This window comes from Primulina tabacum, chromosome 5, assembly GCF_025594145.1.
Source record: "Primulina tabacum isolate GXHZ01 chromosome 5, ASM2559414v2, whole genome shotgun sequence".
Lineage (NCBI taxonomy): Eukaryota > Viridiplantae > Streptophyta > Magnoliopsida > Lamiales > Gesneriaceae > Primulina > Primulina tabacum.
Window position 1 is genome coordinate 12,024,354 of NC_134554.1, and position 20,758 is coordinate 12,045,111.

Consider the following 20,758-nt stretch of genomic DNA (forward strand, 5'->3'; position numbering starts at 1 on the left):
CATCTGTCCTTTTTCAAAGTAGAATGCGGGCATAATCCATATCATATGCTGCTTCGACTTTAAATTGAAATAATAAGAAGAAATAGCTCAAAGAAAGATTCTGACGTATTCTCGAATGGGTGAGTCTATAGTGCACTGATATATTTACTTCTGGCTTTTGTTTCTGTATAAGATGATCAACAGATCATTTCACTTTAAAACAAAAAATGAAGGGTCCATCAACATTTTTTTAATTTTAAAGTGAGATGATCGAACTGATCATCTTATTTAAAACAAAAAATGAAGGGTCCATCAACATTTTTTTAATTTTAAGAGTGAGATGATCGACTGATCATCTTATACGAACACACTGATGGTACATCTTTAGCTCGGTATAACATAGACTCACCTTCTCAAATAACACTCAAATGATGACACTCCTATAAAACACTTATATTTATTTTTTGTGAATTACCACCGTCAAAAAGATATTGTCTATTAAATACAATCAAGAATTTTTAAATTATGTCGAAATTCACTAATGTGGTTTGATGAATCAGAAAAAGTGTCGACATCTCCATTCTTGGGAAGATTAGGTGGTCGGGATTAAGTCTAATATTTCGGAATCGCATTGGTTAAAGTAAATGAATCCAACAGAAACTAATATATTCTAGTTATTATTTTAAACCATGCTTCGCTACCATATATTTTTTTAAATCTCTTGATTAACTTTTACTGAATAATTTGTAATAAATAATATAAAACAACCAAAAAAATTACTTTTAATATCTTTTTTTTCTTATCTCTAGATTTAGCAAAATTTTGGTTAAATAAAAAATTTACACCTCAATAATTTTACATTTTTTGTGAAAAAATTAAGTAACACAGTACAAGCTCTATAAATCAATACTCGATAAATTAATAAATTCAGTAAGATTATCTTTTTTTGGTCTGACTTGGGTCAGCTTACTAAATTATAATTTTGATAAATTAATAAGATAATAACAGTTTGGAAGACCTTTATATAAATCTATATATTCCCCTCAATATAATAAATTAATAATAATTTTTGAACATTATACACATAGTATGACAATATAGTAAATCGTGATTATAATGTTGTTTGTTTTTTTTTTTATTAAAATTTAAATATAGTTAGATTTATATCTAACCTTTTCTCATTACATCAAAAAACTCTAATATTACATTTTCAAATTGCAACAAAAAATTGTGAATAGTTGTTGATATGAGTACTTCATCCCCATGATTGGTTCAACAGATACTTGTACTCACATTCAACGATGAATTTTATTTGATTAAGAATATAATAGAATATCATTTAGTTATTAAAAGTAATAAATTATATAATTATAAGTGAGATTTTTTTATATTGTATTTATATATGACAAAAAAAGTATCATAAATCTAAAAAAAAAAAACTTGACAATTTTAGTTGTTACCATGCAAAATTAAACTTTTGGAGAAATTGAAATTATACCATAAGGAAAATTATATATAATGGCAATATTGTAAAAACGAGATTAAAATGATGAGATGAAGTGTTACCGACTCTTGTCAGAATGTAAATAACTAACACTCCACTAAATTTTGACACTTAAAATTAACCAAGATGAATGATTGATAACAGTTGTTGGGATGCAAATTGCTTATGTTATGAGAGCAATTAAAATATATCGTTTGAATTACTATAAATTTTAAATATTTGAGTTGTACTATTAATATTAAGTATAACTTTCGATAAAATGACAGATGTACCGTATTAGAGACACATGAAGTATTAAATTCTCTTTAAATTTGTCTTGAAAACACATAACTTACTTAAATGCATAAAACAAATTATTGTAAAAATATTATCATTTGGGACAATATTAATATATATTTGGAAAGTGGAATCATGTATATCTGTTGGTCTTGATCCTTGAGTATATGATTTGCTGATGATCAACACCTGTACATTCTCGTGCTTCCAAACCCGCAATCCAAGGAACCTAGCTAAGACCTCGTTGTTAGGTTAGTTTGAGAGTATTTCTCTTTATATTTTAATAATATTAAATTATATGAGTTTTTTAAATTTTTATGAAAATTGATATATATATATATATATATATATATATATATAGATAATGTAAAAATTAACATTTGATTAAGAAAAAAATAGTCTAAATATAGCATAAAATAATCTTGAGTAGGTCTCCTGTGAGACGATCTCACGAATCTATAACTGTGAGACGGGTCAACCCTACTGATATTTACAATAAAAAATAATACTCTTAGCATAAAAAGTAATATTTTTTCATGGATGACCCAAATAAGAGATCCGTCTCACAAAATATGACCCGTGAAACTGTCTCACACAAGTTTTTGCCAATAATCTTTAGTTACTAAAGATTCTTACTGGTTTAACAAATTTTAATTACGTTGGGTTCAGCCAATAGAAATTCGTTTTACAGCCAATTAGGAAAAATACTAATTTGATTGTGTAATATAAAAGAAACATTATTTTATGGACTTTCCCTTTTAATAATGGACATCGTTTTCGTGTGCCCCTATATTTAACGACTCCACAAACTTTTAAAAAGAATAAACAAATAAATTATATAATGCAGATCTTAAAAACACAAGTTTGAGTATCAAACATCTGACAATCAAACGTTAAAGAATTTTCTTAATTCATCGTCTCAATTATTGTTAATTTTTTTAGTGATAACTGATAAGGTTGGTTTGGTACGGCCAGAGAGATAATATTATTTTGTAAATGTTTTGATAAATTATACCATTGATTATATGCACAAGATCATGGAAGATATATGAACAATAATAAATTCGTTATCGATTCAAGAAAGGTTTTTATTGGATGGAAAGATTATTAATTACTTTCCTCATTTTAAATGAAAAACTTGAATTTTTTTCGAAAATATTTAGACAGACATAATTTTTATTTTAATAATTGACAATACATTGGGAGAAGTTCAAGCGATATAACATATAATTTACCTTTTTTTTTTTATAAAGTGAGAACATATATACACTGAACACTCGTCACTTTTCGTTGTGTATTTGGTAAACCATCGGACTAACGCATTAGTCTGCAAGCTATAAAACCAAATTGGACAAGTTCTGTGTAATATACTCGGCCTAGAAGGTATATGAAGAATCGATCCTATGACCACTGATCAAATATTCACTTATCCCATCAAACATCTTTTGGTGATCCTAATATTGGTTGCTGAAAGCACAAATATAATACTCCCTATAAAGGCGCAGCTGAACTTTATTCACGTGAAAGTCCTAAAAATCAGCCAAAAACTCACTGTACTGTGGTTCATTTTTAAGGTTCGTAAATTTACTTAAATGGGAATAAAGTTTTTCCCTTTATAGAAATATTAAGGAAAGACTAAGATTCCCACGTGTCAATATTTTATAAGCTACAGCGCCATTGATCCTAGAGTGGCTAACAATTATAATATACACAATACCCCACTTTTTAAGGACAATTTTTGGTAAAAAGAGAAGAAAAAATTGATATGTTTTTATAAAGGGCTTGACTTTGATTCGAAGCTCTATGATAACAAAGTTCTTTTAATTACCTTATTTCATTGCGTAGCCTTCGTTTCTAAGCTCAAAAAAGATCAAAATTATGTTGAAAAGTTTACTCTTAATAATTGGATATAAGAGCTAATTGTGTTTAGATCTAACTTCATTCTCAGAGAAGCCTGAAACCCTAGTTGGGGATCTTGATTTTGGAAGATGGGGAGAGGAAAAATCGCAATAAAAAGAATTGATAATTCTACGAGTAGGCAAGTGACATTCTCCAAGAGAAGGAGCGGGTTGCTAAAGAAGGCCAAGGAGCTAGCAATCCTTTGCGATGCAGAAGTTGGAGTCATCATATTTTCAAGCACTGGAAAATTGAATGAATTTTCAAACTCCAGGTTAGAAACTGGTTCTGAAATGTTTTGAGATTGTTATTGTTTTGTTTCATGTTACGATGACTTAAATTACTCTGTCGACAAAGATATGTTTGTGCTTTTCTATTTAAAGCAATCGGATTTTTCGACTTTTTTGTATGAATTTTATTTAGAGCCAAAAATTAGTACAACATTCAAAATAAGAAAGCACAAGTTATAATCCTGCATCAAGATAATATTTAAGATTATCAAACATATATATGATGACTTCATGTCTCGATTAGGAATAAACAGCAGTAGGAACAGATTCAAAATTTGATTTCATACTGAAAATGTGCACATATATATATTGAAAAAAAAAATCATATTTACAAATTTTTTTCCTTCATTTTGATTTCTGAATTTTATCAGCATGAAATCGATAATTGAACGATACAATGGAACGAAAGAGGAACACTATCATCTGCTTAATCCAGGTTCCGAGATCGAGGTATGTTCACTTAAGGCTCACATCTATTGTTAATATGCAGAGGCATTTTATTTAAATTCGATTTGAATCTAATTTTATGACGACCAATGCTTGCGATCCATTAAGGGTTCGATGATATCCGATTAGAAGCATTTGAAACTAAGCGAATACGAGGCTAAACCATTTCACGTTCGATTCTATTCCAAAATAATTGAGTGAAAATTTTAAAGAAGTCATAGTGTATGGTTAACATTCCTAGATTCGATTAAATTTAGCTAAACAAACAATAGGATTAAACCAACCAGATTTGTTCTAGTAATCAATTCAAAACTAATCCATATCCATTTCAAATTTTTAGGACGTGAAAGAATGTTATTTTGAACCCGGCCGTGAGGCCAAATTCTCTATATATACCAGTTATAAACCTTCTGTTATAGTTATAATCTCGCAGTCAATGTTTTGATGAATAATTCCCAGTATTTATGTACTCGTTCAACTAAATTCGTTAAGTTGGGTGATTGATCGGCTAGTTTTCTTTCAACTTAATCTAGTGTATGTTATGGATAATGTAAGAAGTTGTAATGTAAAAAATTTCGCTTGGACGAAGATAATGGGAAAGAAATTAAGTAAGTGTAAAAATTAATTACATTCCCTAGCTAATTATAAGTCTGTTGAATTTATTCCATTTTTCCAACTTTAATTTATTTGAAATATCATACAGAAAAACGACATGAAAGTCAATTTTTTTTTTTTTTTTGTTAATTTGCTCTTCTATCAACTTACTGCTGAAAAATCTTGACGTACATTCCAGCACTATAAGTTGCCAATTATACTATTATTACCATTACATTGATTTACCAAGTAGATATGGTAATTCGAAATAATTATCAATAAAAAATTTGTAATCGATTAATTGAAAATTATATGAATTAAACGTTATTCAAGTCTATATTTACGCATTCATATGCAATCAAGTTACATGATCACTGTTGTTTTTAATTACGTTTATTATTTTGCCTTCCTTTTTTTTTCGAGTTTGATTTGTAATTGTAGAATGATACAAATTTCCACCCTACATGCTTATGGATTAACAAGTGCAAGTGCAACTGTGGTTGTTAGTTTTGGCAAAGGGAGACTGCAGTTCTAAGGCAACAATTACAGGATTTGAGAGATAATCATCGGTAAATTCCTGCTTCCAACAATATAATAGTAATTATGAAATTATTTTACGTACTATAATGTACCTTTCGTTTTATTTATTTACCATGGAAAATGACAGGAGATTGATGGGAGAAGAACTTCATGGCTTGAATGTGGAAGAACTACAAAGATTAGAAAACCAACTGGAAATGAGTTTGAAGGGCGTGCGCGTTAAAAAAGTCGAATTTCAAACCCTTGGATTTTAATTGAAAGGACTTGAGTTTTATGTGTGTGTGTGTGTGTGTGTGTGTGTTTTATCCATCGTAATATATAATTATATTAATTTTAAAAAGAATATAGAGCTGATACAATATTGATGATGTATTGTGGTTTGCATATGCAGGAACAGATGTTGACAGAAGAAATTCATGAGTTACGTAGAAAGGTAAATTTTAAATATATCCCGCAGTTAGCATTACAAATTTACTCTGGTTATCTTTAAGCTATAGTAAGAAAGAATTTTGCATTAATTAGGTGAAGACGATTTAATATTACAATTATGCACCAAAATTTTGAAATCGAAAAAATTGATTATCCAGTCAAAGCGTAACCTTGTTTGTTTTGGATTAATTTCAGGGAACTCTCATCCATCAAGAAAATGTTGAGCTCTATAAGAAGGTAAATCTTGCTAAACTAACAAGTATATATATCCATGCAAATTGAAACGTATAATTGTGCTATCAATACATGCATGAAGATATCTTCATCTCTAAAAATCATAACACATCGCGCCGTCTTTCTCTCTAAAATCTTGGGGCGGCCCATGAGAACTTGATCGATTAATTTTTCTGCAACTCTTACATGTATCAGGCATATGGAGGGAATTTATGTGCAGCAAATGGAATTCCTGGAATTGTTCCCCACAATTTCACCATGAATAAGGAATTGGATGGATTGGTGGAGCTGCAACTGAGCCAGCCTAGCCCTGCAACACAGGGTTCGGGAGTAGCATTAAGAACATCAAGAGAATCAAGGTAAAGTTCGAGTATGAAACTTCATATAATCATGTCCTATTTATGGGAGATCATGCGACTGTCGATATATGTATGTAAAATGATTCCATGGATTTGCCAAGTTGAATAAAAAAAAAAACCTCTCTAGCTAGTAATGAAAACACATTGGATATAGTTGCTTATGGTTGAGCTAATTAATCTGGTGTGATATGAGCCTCTTGAATTTTTGTATTTTATACATATGGCTGGTGTTGATTAAAAATATGATCATTTCGTTTTAAAACGGACATTAAACCTTTTGTTTTTGGTTTTGTACTTCAAGCATTGCCAAAGGTATGCAAGTAAAATGGCTCCACAGATTTGCGATATGTTAGAACAAAAAACTTTAATTTAGGGCATCTCCAATACTGCACCAAAATGGTATAAGCAGCCCATTATCTTCCAATGGAAAATGCGCTATTTTGCTAAAATAGCGCATCCTCTTCCTCTGCGCCAAATGGAAACATCTGCGCCAAATTTGGCGCCGCAGAGATTTCCAATTTTTTTAAATTTTTTTTGTTTATTTTATTATAAATTTGCTTTTTTGTTTTTTAATTTTTTTATTAAAAATAGTTATATTAAAAACTATAAATATTATTTAAATTTATTAATAATATAATATTGATATATAATATAAACTTTATTCATAATTAAAAATATATTAAATAAAATATAATAATTAATATATGTAAAATTAAAAGAATATTTTTGGTGTAAGATTTGAATTAAATAGGTTGGAGATGAATGTTGTATTTGGTGCAGAAATCACATTATTTTAATGTAAAATTTGCATCTAAATAGATTTTGTGGTTGAAGATGGTCTTAGTATAACAAGATTAGCTAGCCAAGCCGGTGTGATGGGTCTCCTCTTGAATGTTTCAATATTTATATTTTTTTTGTCTATATTATATTATAAATATTTTTTCTATTGGTTTACTAATACACTGCTATTTAATTTGATGTCTTATAATTAACTAACTATTGAAAAAATAACAAGCCATTTATATAAACACTAATTAAATAAAAGTAAATTTGAAAACTTGTTTGTATAATTGCTATTTCTAGTGAATTTCTTAAATCTTAATAATAATAATAAATAAATAAAAACAAGTCTATATAATTAGGTCGGATGCAGTACAAACAACTTATCTATTATTATTATTATCAAAAATCTAGATAATAAAGACAAATTTAAAGTCTGCTTTTTTTGTTTAGTTTTTTTTTTTATTTTATAATTTCAAATTACACAATTATGATTTTATTAATATAAATTAAATTCAAAAAAAATCAGAACGTTGGTACACTATTAACTAACTAATAAAAACATGCCAACAATTACACATATATAAACTAACGTCATTTGTTTTTTTATTGTTATTATTATTAATATTTTCTAAGTTCTTGTGCGCATTTTCCTATGGACTCGAAAGATGACGAAATAACATACTGATAACTCTAAGACACAGTAGACTATATATCAGTTATACTGTTGTCGTGACTAAAGCAAAATTTGGACTATTATTTTTTGGACTTTGTAAATAAAATATATTTGTATAAAATCATGATATTAATAGGTTTGTTAAAATCAGAAATTACAGCTTTTACTTTCTGCAGAAAAAAGTTCATATCAAGATTCAATAGTACTTCTCAAAAAGCGAGTAAATGATAAATTTAGCACCAACGTCGATGATTTTATACTGATAGTTCACCCACCTTTCTATTCATGAGTCTGTCACTACTTTGATTGTGATTAAACGTATTTAAATTATACAATTTTTTTGTCTATTTTGATTATTGATAAATAGAATGGTTGAAGATCATGTCAAAACTTTTTAAACCAAATCTAGCGACAATTGGAAGAACGTTATTAACAATCGGATCTTGAAACTTATGCGGGCTCTTGTTGAAATCTGGTTTCATTGAACAAAGCTGTCCTACTGCTTGTTTTCAATTACAAACTCAATTTCAAGAAAAATACAACTTCTGACACTCAATCCGAGTAGCATGGATCGGTCTGTATATGTGTTTTTTGTTAATCAAACAAGAGTAATTTTGATCTGTTTCGTTCATATAAAATTTGGAGAATAAGCGTCACATTATAAACGCGAGTATATGTAGTTATAATCTGTAACCCTCTTGAAAAAGCAGTGGATCTAAGTACTGATCCAAATATTTCGAAGCAAGAGTTTAATACCAATCACCACGTATATACACAAGGAGCGGCGGAGGCACCGCTTAAAATCTTGACATGCTCGTCGACAGCGCGTACATCTCCTCATCTCTGTGGCAGCCATCGTCGAAATTCTGGGAGTAACTTAAGGCGTCGTACTGGAAATTGAGGGGCTTGTGCTGCCCAATAATGCTGATCTTGCTTTCGTTCACGATCTTACGGAGGAGTTTCCGCAGGCGACGGTTGCGGAGCCCGCCGCCGACCTTGTCGAGGCTTGGGGTGATGTGGGAGTAGTCTTCGTGCACGGGGACACACGACGGTGACATACAGCTGGCGAGGTAGGAAGGCCGCCGGAAGAGTACATCGCCGCCGCCCATTGTGGAGGAGAGAGTGCGATGGTGGTTTGGCAAGTTTGTTAATGTAGATAAGAATTTGTGTGTTGTGGGGAGGGAATGTAGCATCCGATTTGGGGGATATATGTTTATCCTCACTTGGGGCTTTCGGCATCCAGTTTTTAATATTTTTAGATTTTTTATTTGATTGATAATTTTAGATGATATTTTTAAAAAAATAATGTTAAAATCATAGATATCATTAAATTTTGTTATTATATCGTAAAATATTGTATTGAATTTATCAATTTTGATAAACGAAATTTTTGTATTGAATCTTTTATGTTGTAAAAATTGTTGTAATAATTTGATTGTACACGTCACATTGCTTTTTTCTTATTACAATTTTCTGACTGTGTTTTGCATGACATATTTAGTTAATTACCATTTCACATTTATTTTGTTTAGACTTTCTCATGAAAAATCCTTACATTTCATACACAGGCGCGTATGTATATATTATCCAATATCTGAAATATATATGAATATTAAATTAAATGTAACAGTGTATACTATACTACACAATTTTTTATTGGGAGAAAATATATATTTTTTCATGTTTTCTATTTTCGTCATGTTGACAGGAGCGACTTCTTCATTAATCGAGTAAATGACCAGGGAAAGTAAAGTGTCAAAACATACTAATGGGGTTGACCGACCTATAACCCACCTCAACCCACCATCAGGGGCAGGGCTGTTCACCCGCCTTTTAGATGGTTGGAAAAACATCAATCCAACATACTTATTTTTGGTAGCGGGACGAGTCAATCTGACGGGCTTATCTGTAATTTGGCTGGTTAGAGCGGACTGACTCACAATCCATCATTAGGAGGGTCGAACCGTTATTTGGTGGATTGCAAAAATGTCAACTCAACTCATCTATTTTATACGATGGCACGGAATAACCCAACTAATCTAATCTATTTTGACACCTCCAATGAAAAGTAACAAAAGTGATTTTGGTCTTGTATATTTTTTGGTATGTTATATATTTATTTTCATGTTTTCATGACATTACTCTATTTAGTACTTGGTCTAAAACTTAAATCTTTAATTAATGAGTATATCTTTTGAAATTCATTTATTTACTATCTAAAGGGTTTGTTATCTTATATTTGCTAGTAATGTAATACATCAAATTTTAACATTAATATTTGACATATGTAAGATATTATCCCCAGCACAAGACTGCTTCCAAATCATTGTTCATTGACGAAGGTGTCGCGCCATTAATTGGTGATTAATTTAGGCTTGAAATTAGCTAGACTTTACACAGCTGCATTTATAGTAAATAATAAATGCGCATTTTGGTATTTCTCATTAAAAAATGGAAAAAAAATTGGTTAAATAAATATATAATGATTTTATAATACGTTGAATTATGAATCTTTTTCACCCAATCATAGATGTTTATTTTTGAAGAGGTGTAGGGACTCGTTGCTGAAACCTCACAAGGCAGTATTTATTACTAGTTGGTAGTTGGTTGAATGCATGAGCTATCATAAATTTTGTTAATTGTAATTTAAATACCAAAGTTTATTTAAGTACATGAGTTATTGATAATGTACATTTCATTTACAAATTTCTTTAAATAATTAAATTGGTACATATACAAAAATTTGATTATTTTAGCCTGACCTAAAATAATTTTGTTCCCGTCAAACAATTATTACCGTTATTCTCCCATATTCAATCTCAAAATTAAATACTAAATATTTGCCCGACATAAAATTTAGCGTTTTCCGCATTTTAGGAACTTGTCAACTAATTTTTTTGTTCTACAAGATGGGGATACCAGTTACATCAAATTATTTCTAGACACTCTCTTGTGTCTACTTATTCCTAGCTTGTTTTCATCGATAATCTTCCTTAGCTTTGACAAAGGGTAACAATGACTGAGTGATTTATATATATATATATATATATATATATATATGTATCTTTCATGAATTTCTTGACTGATTGGAATTTTTCATATAAATTTTACTACAATTTTTTCAATTTGCGTATAAGATAATGATGTATGGCACTAATATTTTACAAAACTTGAATCAAATATTGAATAAAAATAATAATAATCAATCAATATCTTATTATTTTACTATTTTACATAAGTGGAGTTATTCTGATTTAGTTAATCTTCGACCATTTTATTTTGTAAACAAAAATAACTACAAAATAATAATTTTATTATTATATAGTGGGGGATGGGTTCGGACAAGTTATGTAGGAAGCATGTGATCATTTGAGTACAAAGAAGGGTACTATTGCCAGCGCTGTATCCTGTCCGGTGGGGGACCTCCATTATTCTCTCAATCTTACATATGTATTCTGCTCTTCTACCGATTACCGGTTGGACCAAAGGATTCTTTGCAATATAAAATATTTTCATGAATATATCCGAACATAGAATGTACCCAAACCCTGCAAAGGATCTTCTAGCTTTTCGGGGATATTCTCCCCTTTTGTTGCGGAACTTCTAGCGGTTCGAGAGGCCATTTTGATAGCAATGCATAATCACTGATCCAATGTCATCATTGAAACAGATGCACTTAACGTGGTATTGGCTGTTTCAAGCCGTCCCATTTTGAAGCGGAAGCACCGATTATTTCCTTTCTCATCAACCAATGCACACAGGCTTCGAATTGGGAAATCCGTTTCTGCCGAACATCTGCAAACCATGTTCCACACTCATTGGCTACTCATGCTTATTATCTTAATGCTACCAAAGAATTTAGGGATTGACGCCCTTTATTTTTAAGCTCTTTTGCAAACCATGATTTCAGAATATATGAATGAAATTCATATTTAGTCTAAAAAAATAATAGATGCGAGTTATATCCATGGGATCAACCACCTAATACATTAGCCCTGTATTTATTCAATATACATCGAAAAATAAAATAAAAGGTGTGTCTTAAAAAAAGTGAGATCAATCACTCCTTAAATTTGTTTAAATTTTTTTGATATAATAGGTCAATCCACCTCTTTCAATTTCTTTAAATTATTAGCCCTGTAGTTTGTCAGTGGGCCAAACCAGCCACCATGCCCCGAGATTATGAGGCCCTGGCCTGGTAAAGCTACAACTCGCCACTAATGTCAACTATCTGGGACCTCATTGGATTTTCAATTTGATATTATCAATATGAGCTGCACCGATTTTGGGGCCAGATTGTGGCGTTTACTGCCTAGCCAAGCCCAACATACTCGATTTGATTATTGAAATTTAGCGTTAGTTACTACCCATCCAATGCTTTCCTAAGAAACTAAATTAACTGATAAAAAAACTTAATAATATAGTTTTGATAATGTAATATAACCAACTCCATTATTGTTTGATTGAATAAAAAAATTATGTGTGCAGTAGATGCACGTCTCGTTAAAATCACTTGTGTGTCGTTTATTTTCGATTGATCGTGCTTGGTGAAATTTTAAGTTAATTTATTTGATGGTTTTCTATTAGTTCCGCTGCGAATTTGATTTATCAGTGCACACCCAACAAGTAATATAGTCTAAGGCGAGGCGAGTTCACAATTAGGGATGTAATCGAGTCGAGCCGAGCCGAACTTTTTAATGTTTGAGCTTGGTTCGTTTATAATCGAGACGAGCTCGAACTTTATTTAACGAATATATGCATGGTTCACGAGCTTATTCAAAATCAAATATCAAAACTATTATTTTTTCATCTAAAAGATTACTCATTAACTTACAAACGAACATGTTCACGAGCTAACGAGCCGAATACGGTAAGGCTTGAGTTTGGCTTGTTTAACTTAACGAGCCTCATTAAACGAACTTAAACGAGCTTTTATCGAATCGAACTTCGAATAACTCACATGCTATTTTCTTCGTTTACATCCCTGTTCACAATGTCATCGAATGAGGATTCCAAGCGTCCAGTTGCCACGCGTTAAAATGGTTGTCCAATTTCTTGTTATAACCCATCTTGCTGTTATCTTACCCGCCTCCCCATATCTCGATCAATCCACAGCCCATTTGTTTCCTAAAACCCAATCCCCAATTTCCCTTCTCTCAAATCCCGTCCTTGTTCCCGTTGGTCCTCTTCCTTCTCCCTCTGCCTTCTCCCATCACGCTCCAACGTTCTTCCCCAGTCAACCACTTTTAAGCGTCGCATCGGTTCATTTCCCCCGGGTCGATCGTTCTCCGGCTCCGCTTCATCAATGGTGTCTCGCTCGAGTGACGCGATAATGGATTCGGAGTCCGGAAGTAATCCGCTCTTGGAGGAGTTTTACTTCCCGCCCTTCGATTCGATCCTACCCAAGCATGTCCGTCCCGGCATCCGCATGTTGCTCAAACAGCTTGTAAGTTATTGACAAATGACTGGTTGGTGTTTAAGCTACATTATGTAAACGGTGATATGTGAATGAAGACGTGCTAAAAATGATGTGCTCTTTTTGTGAGTTATACTTGTGGTGTCTTTAATTGACTTTTGGAATTGTAGGAATTAGAGCTAGAGGAACTGGAGAGAACAGTGGAAACTACATGGCCAAAACTGGTGGATCCACTCGAGAGGATAGTTGACAGGATGGCTGTGGTGTGGGGTGCGGTTTCGCATCTCAAGGCAGTTAAAGATAATGCGGACCTTCGCGCTGCCATTGAGGAAGTCCAGGTGCATATTGTTGCTTTTGTTTTTGTGATTTAATTGTGTATGGCTATTTTTAGACAATATTTTTGTTGCTAAATGTTTTTCTTTTCTTTGTTACTATCTAGCCGGACAAAGTAGCGTTTGAGCTTAAGTTAGGTCAGAGTAAGCCTATTTACCATGCGTTCAAAGCTATTAGAGAATCGTCTGAATGGGATACCTTGAGTGATGCTCGAAAAAGGATTGTTGAGTGTAAGTATTCGCAACCATTCTATTGTAGTATTTCAATAGTTATGATCTTCATGTGGAGGTTTTGATTTGGGTTGGTGTGGACTGAATTGCTTTCTCATGGTTGGATTACTTTACTGTTCCATGTTAACATTAGAGGTTTGACTTTGAATGTTGGTCTTAATAGTTCTCACTGACCTGCTTTCGCAGCACACTTAAAGGATGCAGTTTTGAGGGGTATTGCCCTTGAAGATGATGAAAGAGAGGAATTCAACAAGATTGAACAGGTATATTTCATTTTTTGAGGATGCTGGAGGCCATTTGATGGATGGAAGAACTATTGTATTTGATGCTACTTAACTGCAAATGTCAAATTAACTCTGGAATAATATTGGTAGCTTATGAAAGGGAACATTTTTTTAAGTTTATGAACCCGCCTGTTCCATATTGTAAGAGCCCACAATCATTGTGGATTTGTTAATTGTTGTACTGGCGTAAATTGTGAAATGACGCTGATCTACTTTTTGTCCACTTTTTCACTTTTTCAAGGTTACTCTATGCTTTTAGTTCAATTTCCCATATTTTAAAGTATTATCTATTATCTATTTTAAGGATCATTAATCTTGTCTCTCCAAATGAGTGTGAAGGAATTGGCAAAACTATCTCAAAAATTTGAAGAGAATGTTTTGGATGCGACGAAGAAGTTTGAAAAATTGATAATAGAGAAGAAAGACATCGAAGGGTTGCCAGCTACAGCGCTCGGGTTGGCTGCACAAACAGCAGTGTCCAAGGTATTTATATAATTATGTCAATGAGTTAAGTAATAGCTCTAATCCGTGAATTGGAATATTGGATATAATGTCATCTAGTGATTACATTATTTGTGTTTCTCCTATTGATTACAGGGACATGAAAATGCTACTGCAGAGAGTGGGCCATGGATAATAACATTGGATGCCCCAAGCTTTATGGCAGTTATGCAGCATGCTAAAAATCGAACACTGCGTGAGGAAGTATATCAAGCCTATATAACCCGTGCTTCTAGTGGAGATATGGATAACACATCAATTATTGACCAAATTTTGAAGCTTAGATTGGAAAAGGCTAAGCTTCTCGGGTACAATAATTATGCAGAGGTATGACTTGTTATTTTATTTATCAGTCTGTTGGATATGCGTGATTATGTAGCTTTATCAGGTAAGTATGGAGACCAAGATGGCAACTGTTGAAAAGGCAGGAGAGCTCCTCGAAAAACTACATAGTGCATCTTGGGATCCTGCTGTTCAAGGTACAGCCTTTCTGAACCATGCAAGTTTGCTTTTTTTTTTTTTCCTTATTTTCTTCCGGGAATTTAGTTAGCATTTTTGGTAGAAGTAAAATAAATGGGAGACAGAGAGAAGGCATCTGGTGATATACTACTGAGTTATACACACAGCTACATGCCCAGCTTCCCATCTTCAACATTAATTTAACAACCCCTTACTGTGTTCTGTGAAAATAGAAAACTGAATTGTTCTTTGTTTTCTTAAACATTGGAAGAATGATGATGCTTTGCAATATTTATCAAAATCTAAGTAGCGAACAATAGTTAAATAAACTAGTTCTTAAATATGAGATTAATCTATGCAAGTTTTTGGAAAATGAGCATTTTCCATCTTATTAATGTTTTCGATAGCTCTAGCTCTTTTTTCCATTGTTTTTTGTTATTTGTAAAGCAAAATATTGTTCTCGGATCACCATTTACTGGATAATTTGTTTTTCCTTTCATAATCTTTTCAGATATGGAGGATCTCAAATTTTTTTCAAGGAACCAAGGAGCTCCAGAAGCTGATAACTTGAACCATTGGGATATTAGCTTCTGGAGTGAGAGACTTCGTGAATCTAAATACGAAATAAATGAGGTGTTGTGCTCCCTTGGTTTAGTATCGAGTCATGTTTATGTAGCTTCCTTATCGAAACATTTTTTTTAATATTCCAAAGCAAATTTTTATCTTTTAAATCTCCTTTTTTTCCTTCCTAGGGAATCAATGATATTATTTGTCATCTTATTTTATTTAATACACTTATATTCTGCCAGCAGAGGGAACAGGTCTTAGTATTACACATTTATTTCTTTGTAGAATTGTAGTCCTAAATTGTATGGACGAAGTTGCTATGTGTTCATGGTATTTATTTGGTAATGGAAGGGCCTCACTATATCCTTGTTTAGGTCTCTTTGTAGTATTTCCTATATATTGATGTCCTACATTTTGAAATTTCCAATTTGTAGACAGTTGTTGGAATGTTTCCTTTAAATATTAGTTTTTGAAGGTGCATTTTCTATTGAACAGAGTCCTAGGTTACTTTGGGTTTTGGCTTCTCCTTTAATTTACTAATTTTATGCCACCGTCTCTTGTTTTTAGTGCCATTTGCCTTTCTCAAATAATAAGCTTTTTAGGTGGGTTGCCTTTTCTAATATCAACAGGAAGAATTGCGTCCTTACTTTTCATTGCCTAAAGTTATGGATGGTCTTTTCAGTCTAGTAAAACACCTGTTTGGGATCGATATTGAACAGGCAGATGGTACAGCTTCGGTATGACTTTCCATCTTCTTTACATTTTGTTTTCTTCCAGTGAGAGTTTTTAGCTGGTAGTGCATTTTTTTCCATCTGAATAGCCGTGATTATAATCAATAGGTATGGAACAGCGACGTTCGGTTTTACCGCGTTAATGACTCTTTTGGCACCCCAATTGCGTTCTTCTATTTTGATCCATATTCTCGTCCGTCTGAGAAACGAGGAGGAGCATGGATGGATGAAGTGGTAGGTCGAAGTCGTGTCATGTCGCGAGATGGTCGTACTGCTAGATTGCCTGTTGCTCATATGGTTTGCAACCAAATGCCACCAGTAGGGGACAAGCCAAGCCTTATGACGTTTCGTGAGGTAGAAGCGCTCATATTTGCTCATATGTCTAAACTCTGGTTCTTAAAATGATTTGACCGTGAAATCATACTAGTTTACTGGCCGACTAGGCTGGCCCTGCTCCACCAATTTGAACATAATGCTTAAAGCGAGGCCTATTTTTGTGCCTATATGATGGATGAAACATTATTCAATCATTGATATAGGTTCTATCTTGTTAAAACTGGCCTGTCAGCCTCCTATTTGATTACTGAATTTAAAGTTAGTTTTTTATCTGATTATTGACACCTTAAATCATTCTTATTTGTTCTAACATATCCAATTATGCTCCAGAATATATTCTACCTCATTTATACAGGCATCATTTGAAACAAGAAGCTTACCTCTTGATTATGATGCATTAGGATATGATTTGTTTTTCTCTAACTTTAAATGTTTAAATGAGTAATTTTGTTTTTTATAATTTAATGTTAGGTTGAGACTGTCTTCCATGAATTTGGTCATGCCCTTCAGCATATGCTAACGAGGCAGGATGAAGGTTTGGTTGCTGGTATAAAGAATATAGAGTGGGATGCTGTGGAATTGCCTTCCCAATTTATGGAAAATTGGTGCTACCATAGGTAGGGATTTTGTCTTGCAACTGTCCACCATGGACTTTAATTAATTTTCAATTTACATTTCCTCTTTTTAATGCGTGCTAGTGCAAGTTCTCTGAGAAAATCATCTGGTTGCTTTTCTTCTCATCTGGTTTGCACTGCGAGTGGAACGGAAATGGCCATTGCCATGTTAAAGTTCCAAGCTAAAATGGATGTACAACTATAACGCCATTTTCGCAGCTGTCGCGGAACGGAACGGCTATTTCGCGGCCGTTGCAAAACGTTTTTTTACAATTTTTTCAACATTTTCCTTTTTTAAAAAAATCCATTAAAAATTTATCAAAATTTCCAAACCATCTAATTAATTCTGTTTTTATTTTTTTAAAAAACCACAACAATAACCATGACCGTTCTGTGAAATGTAACTGGAACAACAACCTCCGCGACCGCGAAGGCAAACCATGGCTGTAATTGCATCATTTCTTCCATCAACATCTCCACTGTTGACCAATTACAAGTTTTTCTTCATTGTTGCCTAAATTGTGCTATGTGGTACACTACCAATATAAATGATATTATGCTAGAATTCACTGGGATACATTTTGTTTTGGGCGACTCTGAAGCCAATGTTGCGGGTTAATATCAGAGTCCTCGTCTTACTGTTTTTTTTGTGCATTAACATGATGTCTCCAAAATCTGTCACCGTTGGTTATATTCCCAAAGTTGAAGTCTATTTGGAGCACTTCACATTGTTACGACTCTAAAAAGTGTCAATGATCATGCCCCCAATTTGATGTTGTGATGGATGCTTTTGTTGCTGATACTTATTGCAGAGATACCTTGATGAGTATTGGCAAGCATTATGAGACTGGAGAAGCTATTCCAGAAGACATTTACAAAAAGCTTCTTGCTGCCAGGACATTCCGTGCTGGTTCTATGAGTCTTAGACAGGTCTGGCCTCTTAGTTTTTTTTATCAGCACTCCTTAAGTGTATGATATTCAAAATTGTTTTCCAACTTTTATTCTGTCTGACAACTCTATTGATACTTTTTTTTTTTTTAATTAAGTTTGATCTATTCTTTTGCTTCAATTGGTGAAATTAAAGCTTCTCTGTCTGTATCTAATGCCTACTTTGTGGCATCCTTGTAGATTGAAAAGTAGTATGTATGCTGTGTTTTGTTTCGAGTTAATGTTCTCGGAACCTCTGGAAATTTTTTCATGGTAAATGTGTTTTAAATCTGCACATGGGAGTTTTTTCTTCTACGATGTTGACTCACAATTTCCATCAATAGAGAATATTTATTGGACATTCTTCCTCATCTAACTTCATGATTAAATTCTGCCTCCCTTAGTGATGGTGTAGCCTTCTGATAGACAGCCACGTATTTGTCGTCTCTTGTGTGCTGCAGCTAAGATTTGCAACTCTTGATCTTGAATTGCACACAAAGTATGCACCTGGTGGTTCAGAGTCGATCTATGAAGTTGACAGAAGGGTCTCTCAAAGAACACAAGTGCTCCCTCCACTTCCTGAAGATAGGTTCCTTTGCAGTTTTAGTCATATTTTTGCTGGTGGATATGCAGCTGGATACTACAGTTACAAGGTGAAATATTTTTTGCCTTCTGTTTGTTGGATGACAAATGATATCCAACGGCCATGTTTTCATGCTGAGACCCTCCTTCTCGGCTTCCCTTTCTAACGGTAATTGATGTTAAAACTGTGCAGTGGGCTGAAGTTTTATCCGCTGATGCTTTCTCAGCATTTGAGGATGCTGGGTTGAACAATGATGAGGTATGCCTGCAAAATCTGTGAATGTTCTTTTAAAAAGCTGTAGTTTTGAATATCCCGGTGTCTTTTGTCTATATTCAAAGATTAAATTCACCTAGCTAAATACATAGACATCAAAATTTTGCACTATTTAATTACCATATCTATCCAACTGATCACTGATGTTTACAACAGGCTGTAAAAGAAACAGGCCATAGATTCCGAGAGACAGTTCTTGCTCTTGGAGGCGGTAAGCCACCCCTAGAGGTATATAAATGATACTGATTCAACATTTTAACCTGCCTTTTAAAAAAAATTAATTCTGAGCGTGCTGGAATGCTTGTTTTCTTTCAGGTGTTTGTGGAATTCAGAGGGCGTGAGCCCTCACCAGAGGCACTGCTTAGGCACAACGGATTATTGCAAGTTTCATGAGATTCTAGCAGGTTGTGATTTAGGCTTGGCATAGTCACTTAAAGATATAAGGGAACACAGAATTTCTGGTATTGCCGGGCTTAGTGAGAAAAATCACTGTTTAGAATGGCATGAATAAAGCATGGTCAAGATTCAAATGTTTCTGGTTCTCTGACTGTCGTATTTATAGACATCTGAATGCCCCTTCTCTACATTTAGTCAGAATTCTCCTTTTGCTTTTCGCTGAGACTACTTGTTTATTACCATGGCGAATGTGCTATTACTATATTGTGCGGATGTTGCGATTTTAGTCACTAAAGTATGATTTCCTTTTTTAGTAAATTTGTGGGAATTGAAAATCTTTTGAGGTTCACTGTGGATTAAAGATTTTGAAACCAATTCCGTGATTTTAAAATAGTTTGATTTGATTTGTGGTGACGAATTCAATGGCTTGTATGCGTAATGATAATAAATTTCAAATATGTTAAAGATATCATTTGAAATATATATGATCAAATCAATAACCTCATCTAAATTAAAATTAATCCATCTAAACTGATTGGGTGGTCATCTAGAGAAACATGTTAATGGGTTGGATTTTATCAAATCCTATATTAGCTTGGGAATATGATTTTATAGGTGACGGGATACACACAAAAATAAACAAATCAAATTTTTTTATGAGATCGTCTCAATGAATCTGTCTCGATCTAAATCATGAAAGGGTATAAATTTTTATGTCAAAATTATTAAATGATAGGTATAAAATGGATAGGCTTTCTTCACGAATATAGATCCATGAGAGCGACTCATAAGATATCAACTTCAAATAAATGAGTGTCAAGATTCAAGATTTTGTGTAATTTTGTATTAGAAAAATGATACTTTGAAAGCAATTCCTTTAAAGAACTTCTCATACTTGTTTAATCATATTGGATGCAGGTAGTATGACTCTATTTAAAAATTCGTTGATCATTATTTTTTTTCTAGAATATATATATGAATTTAGGTCGTCTTTGAAGCATACACATCAGATATTTTATTGATTTTTAAACTCGTTATATTCTGATTTAATAAAATCAATAAACTGGTTAACTTTATATTCTGATTTAATAAAATTAAAAGAAA

General features: G+C 32.7%; 2 protein-coding genes across 2 annotated transcripts; both read left to right on the forward strand.

Annotated features, from left to right (window-relative positions):
* The first annotated feature begins 3,519 nt into the window (after positions 1-3,519).
* Positions 3,520-6,758, forward strand: LOC142544782 (MADS-box transcription factor 23-like). The gene is made up of 7 exons (XM_075651819.1): positions 3,520-3,929; positions 4,317-4,395; positions 5,494-5,555; positions 5,654-5,753; positions 5,918-5,959; positions 6,151-6,192; positions 6,385-6,758. Exons 1-7 carry the CDS (start codon positions 3,748-3,750, stop codon positions 6,550-6,552), a joined length of 675 nt encoding a protein of 224 aa, XP_075507934.1. The 5' UTR covers positions 3,520-3,747; the 3' UTR covers positions 6,553-6,758.
* Positions 6,759-13,104: 6,346 nt separating this feature from the next.
* On the forward strand, positions 13,105-19,965 carry LOC142546621 (putative cytosolic oligopeptidase A). Its single transcript, XM_075654435.1, has 16 exons — positions 13,105-13,450; positions 13,591-13,758; positions 13,860-13,983; positions 14,170-14,246; positions 14,607-14,750; positions 14,865-15,095; positions 15,157-15,247; positions 15,739-15,860; positions 16,424-16,531; positions 16,634-16,879; positions 17,333-17,478; positions 18,288-18,405; positions 18,864-19,055; positions 19,178-19,243; positions 19,415-19,486; positions 19,574-19,965. The coding sequence occupies exons 1-16, from the start codon at positions 13,310-13,312 to the stop codon at positions 19,649-19,651; spliced, it is 2,124 nt and encodes a 707-aa protein (XP_075510550.1). The 5' UTR covers positions 13,105-13,309; the 3' UTR covers positions 19,652-19,965.
* Positions 19,966-20,758: the final 793 nt, after the last annotated feature.

Bases quoted from the DNA above. Each gene is read 5' to 3' on its own strand.
- LOC142544782 (XM_075651819.1), top strand. From the start codon at position 3,748: ATGGGGAGAGGAAAAATCGCAATAAAAAGAATTGATAATTCTACGAGT. The intron at 5,556-5,653 runs GTAAATTCCTGC...GGAAAATGACAG, and splicing joins GATTTGAGAGATAATCATCG to GAGATTGATGGGAGAAGAAC. The intron at 5,754-5,917 runs GTCGAATTTCAA...TTGCATATGCAG, and splicing joins AGGGCGTGCGCGTTAAAAAA to GAACAGATGTTGACAGAAGA.
- LOC142546621 (XM_075654435.1), top strand. From the start codon at position 13,310: ATGGTGTCTCGCTCGAGTGACGCGATAATGGATTCGGAGTCCGGAAGT. The intron at 15,248-15,738 runs GTACAGCCTTTC...TAATCTTTTCAG, and splicing joins TTGGGATCCTGCTGTTCAAG to ATATGGAGGATCTCAAATTT. The intron at 15,861-16,423 runs GTGTTGTGCTCC...TAATATCAACAG, and splicing joins CTAAATACGAAATAAATGAG to GAAGAATTGCGTCCTTACTT.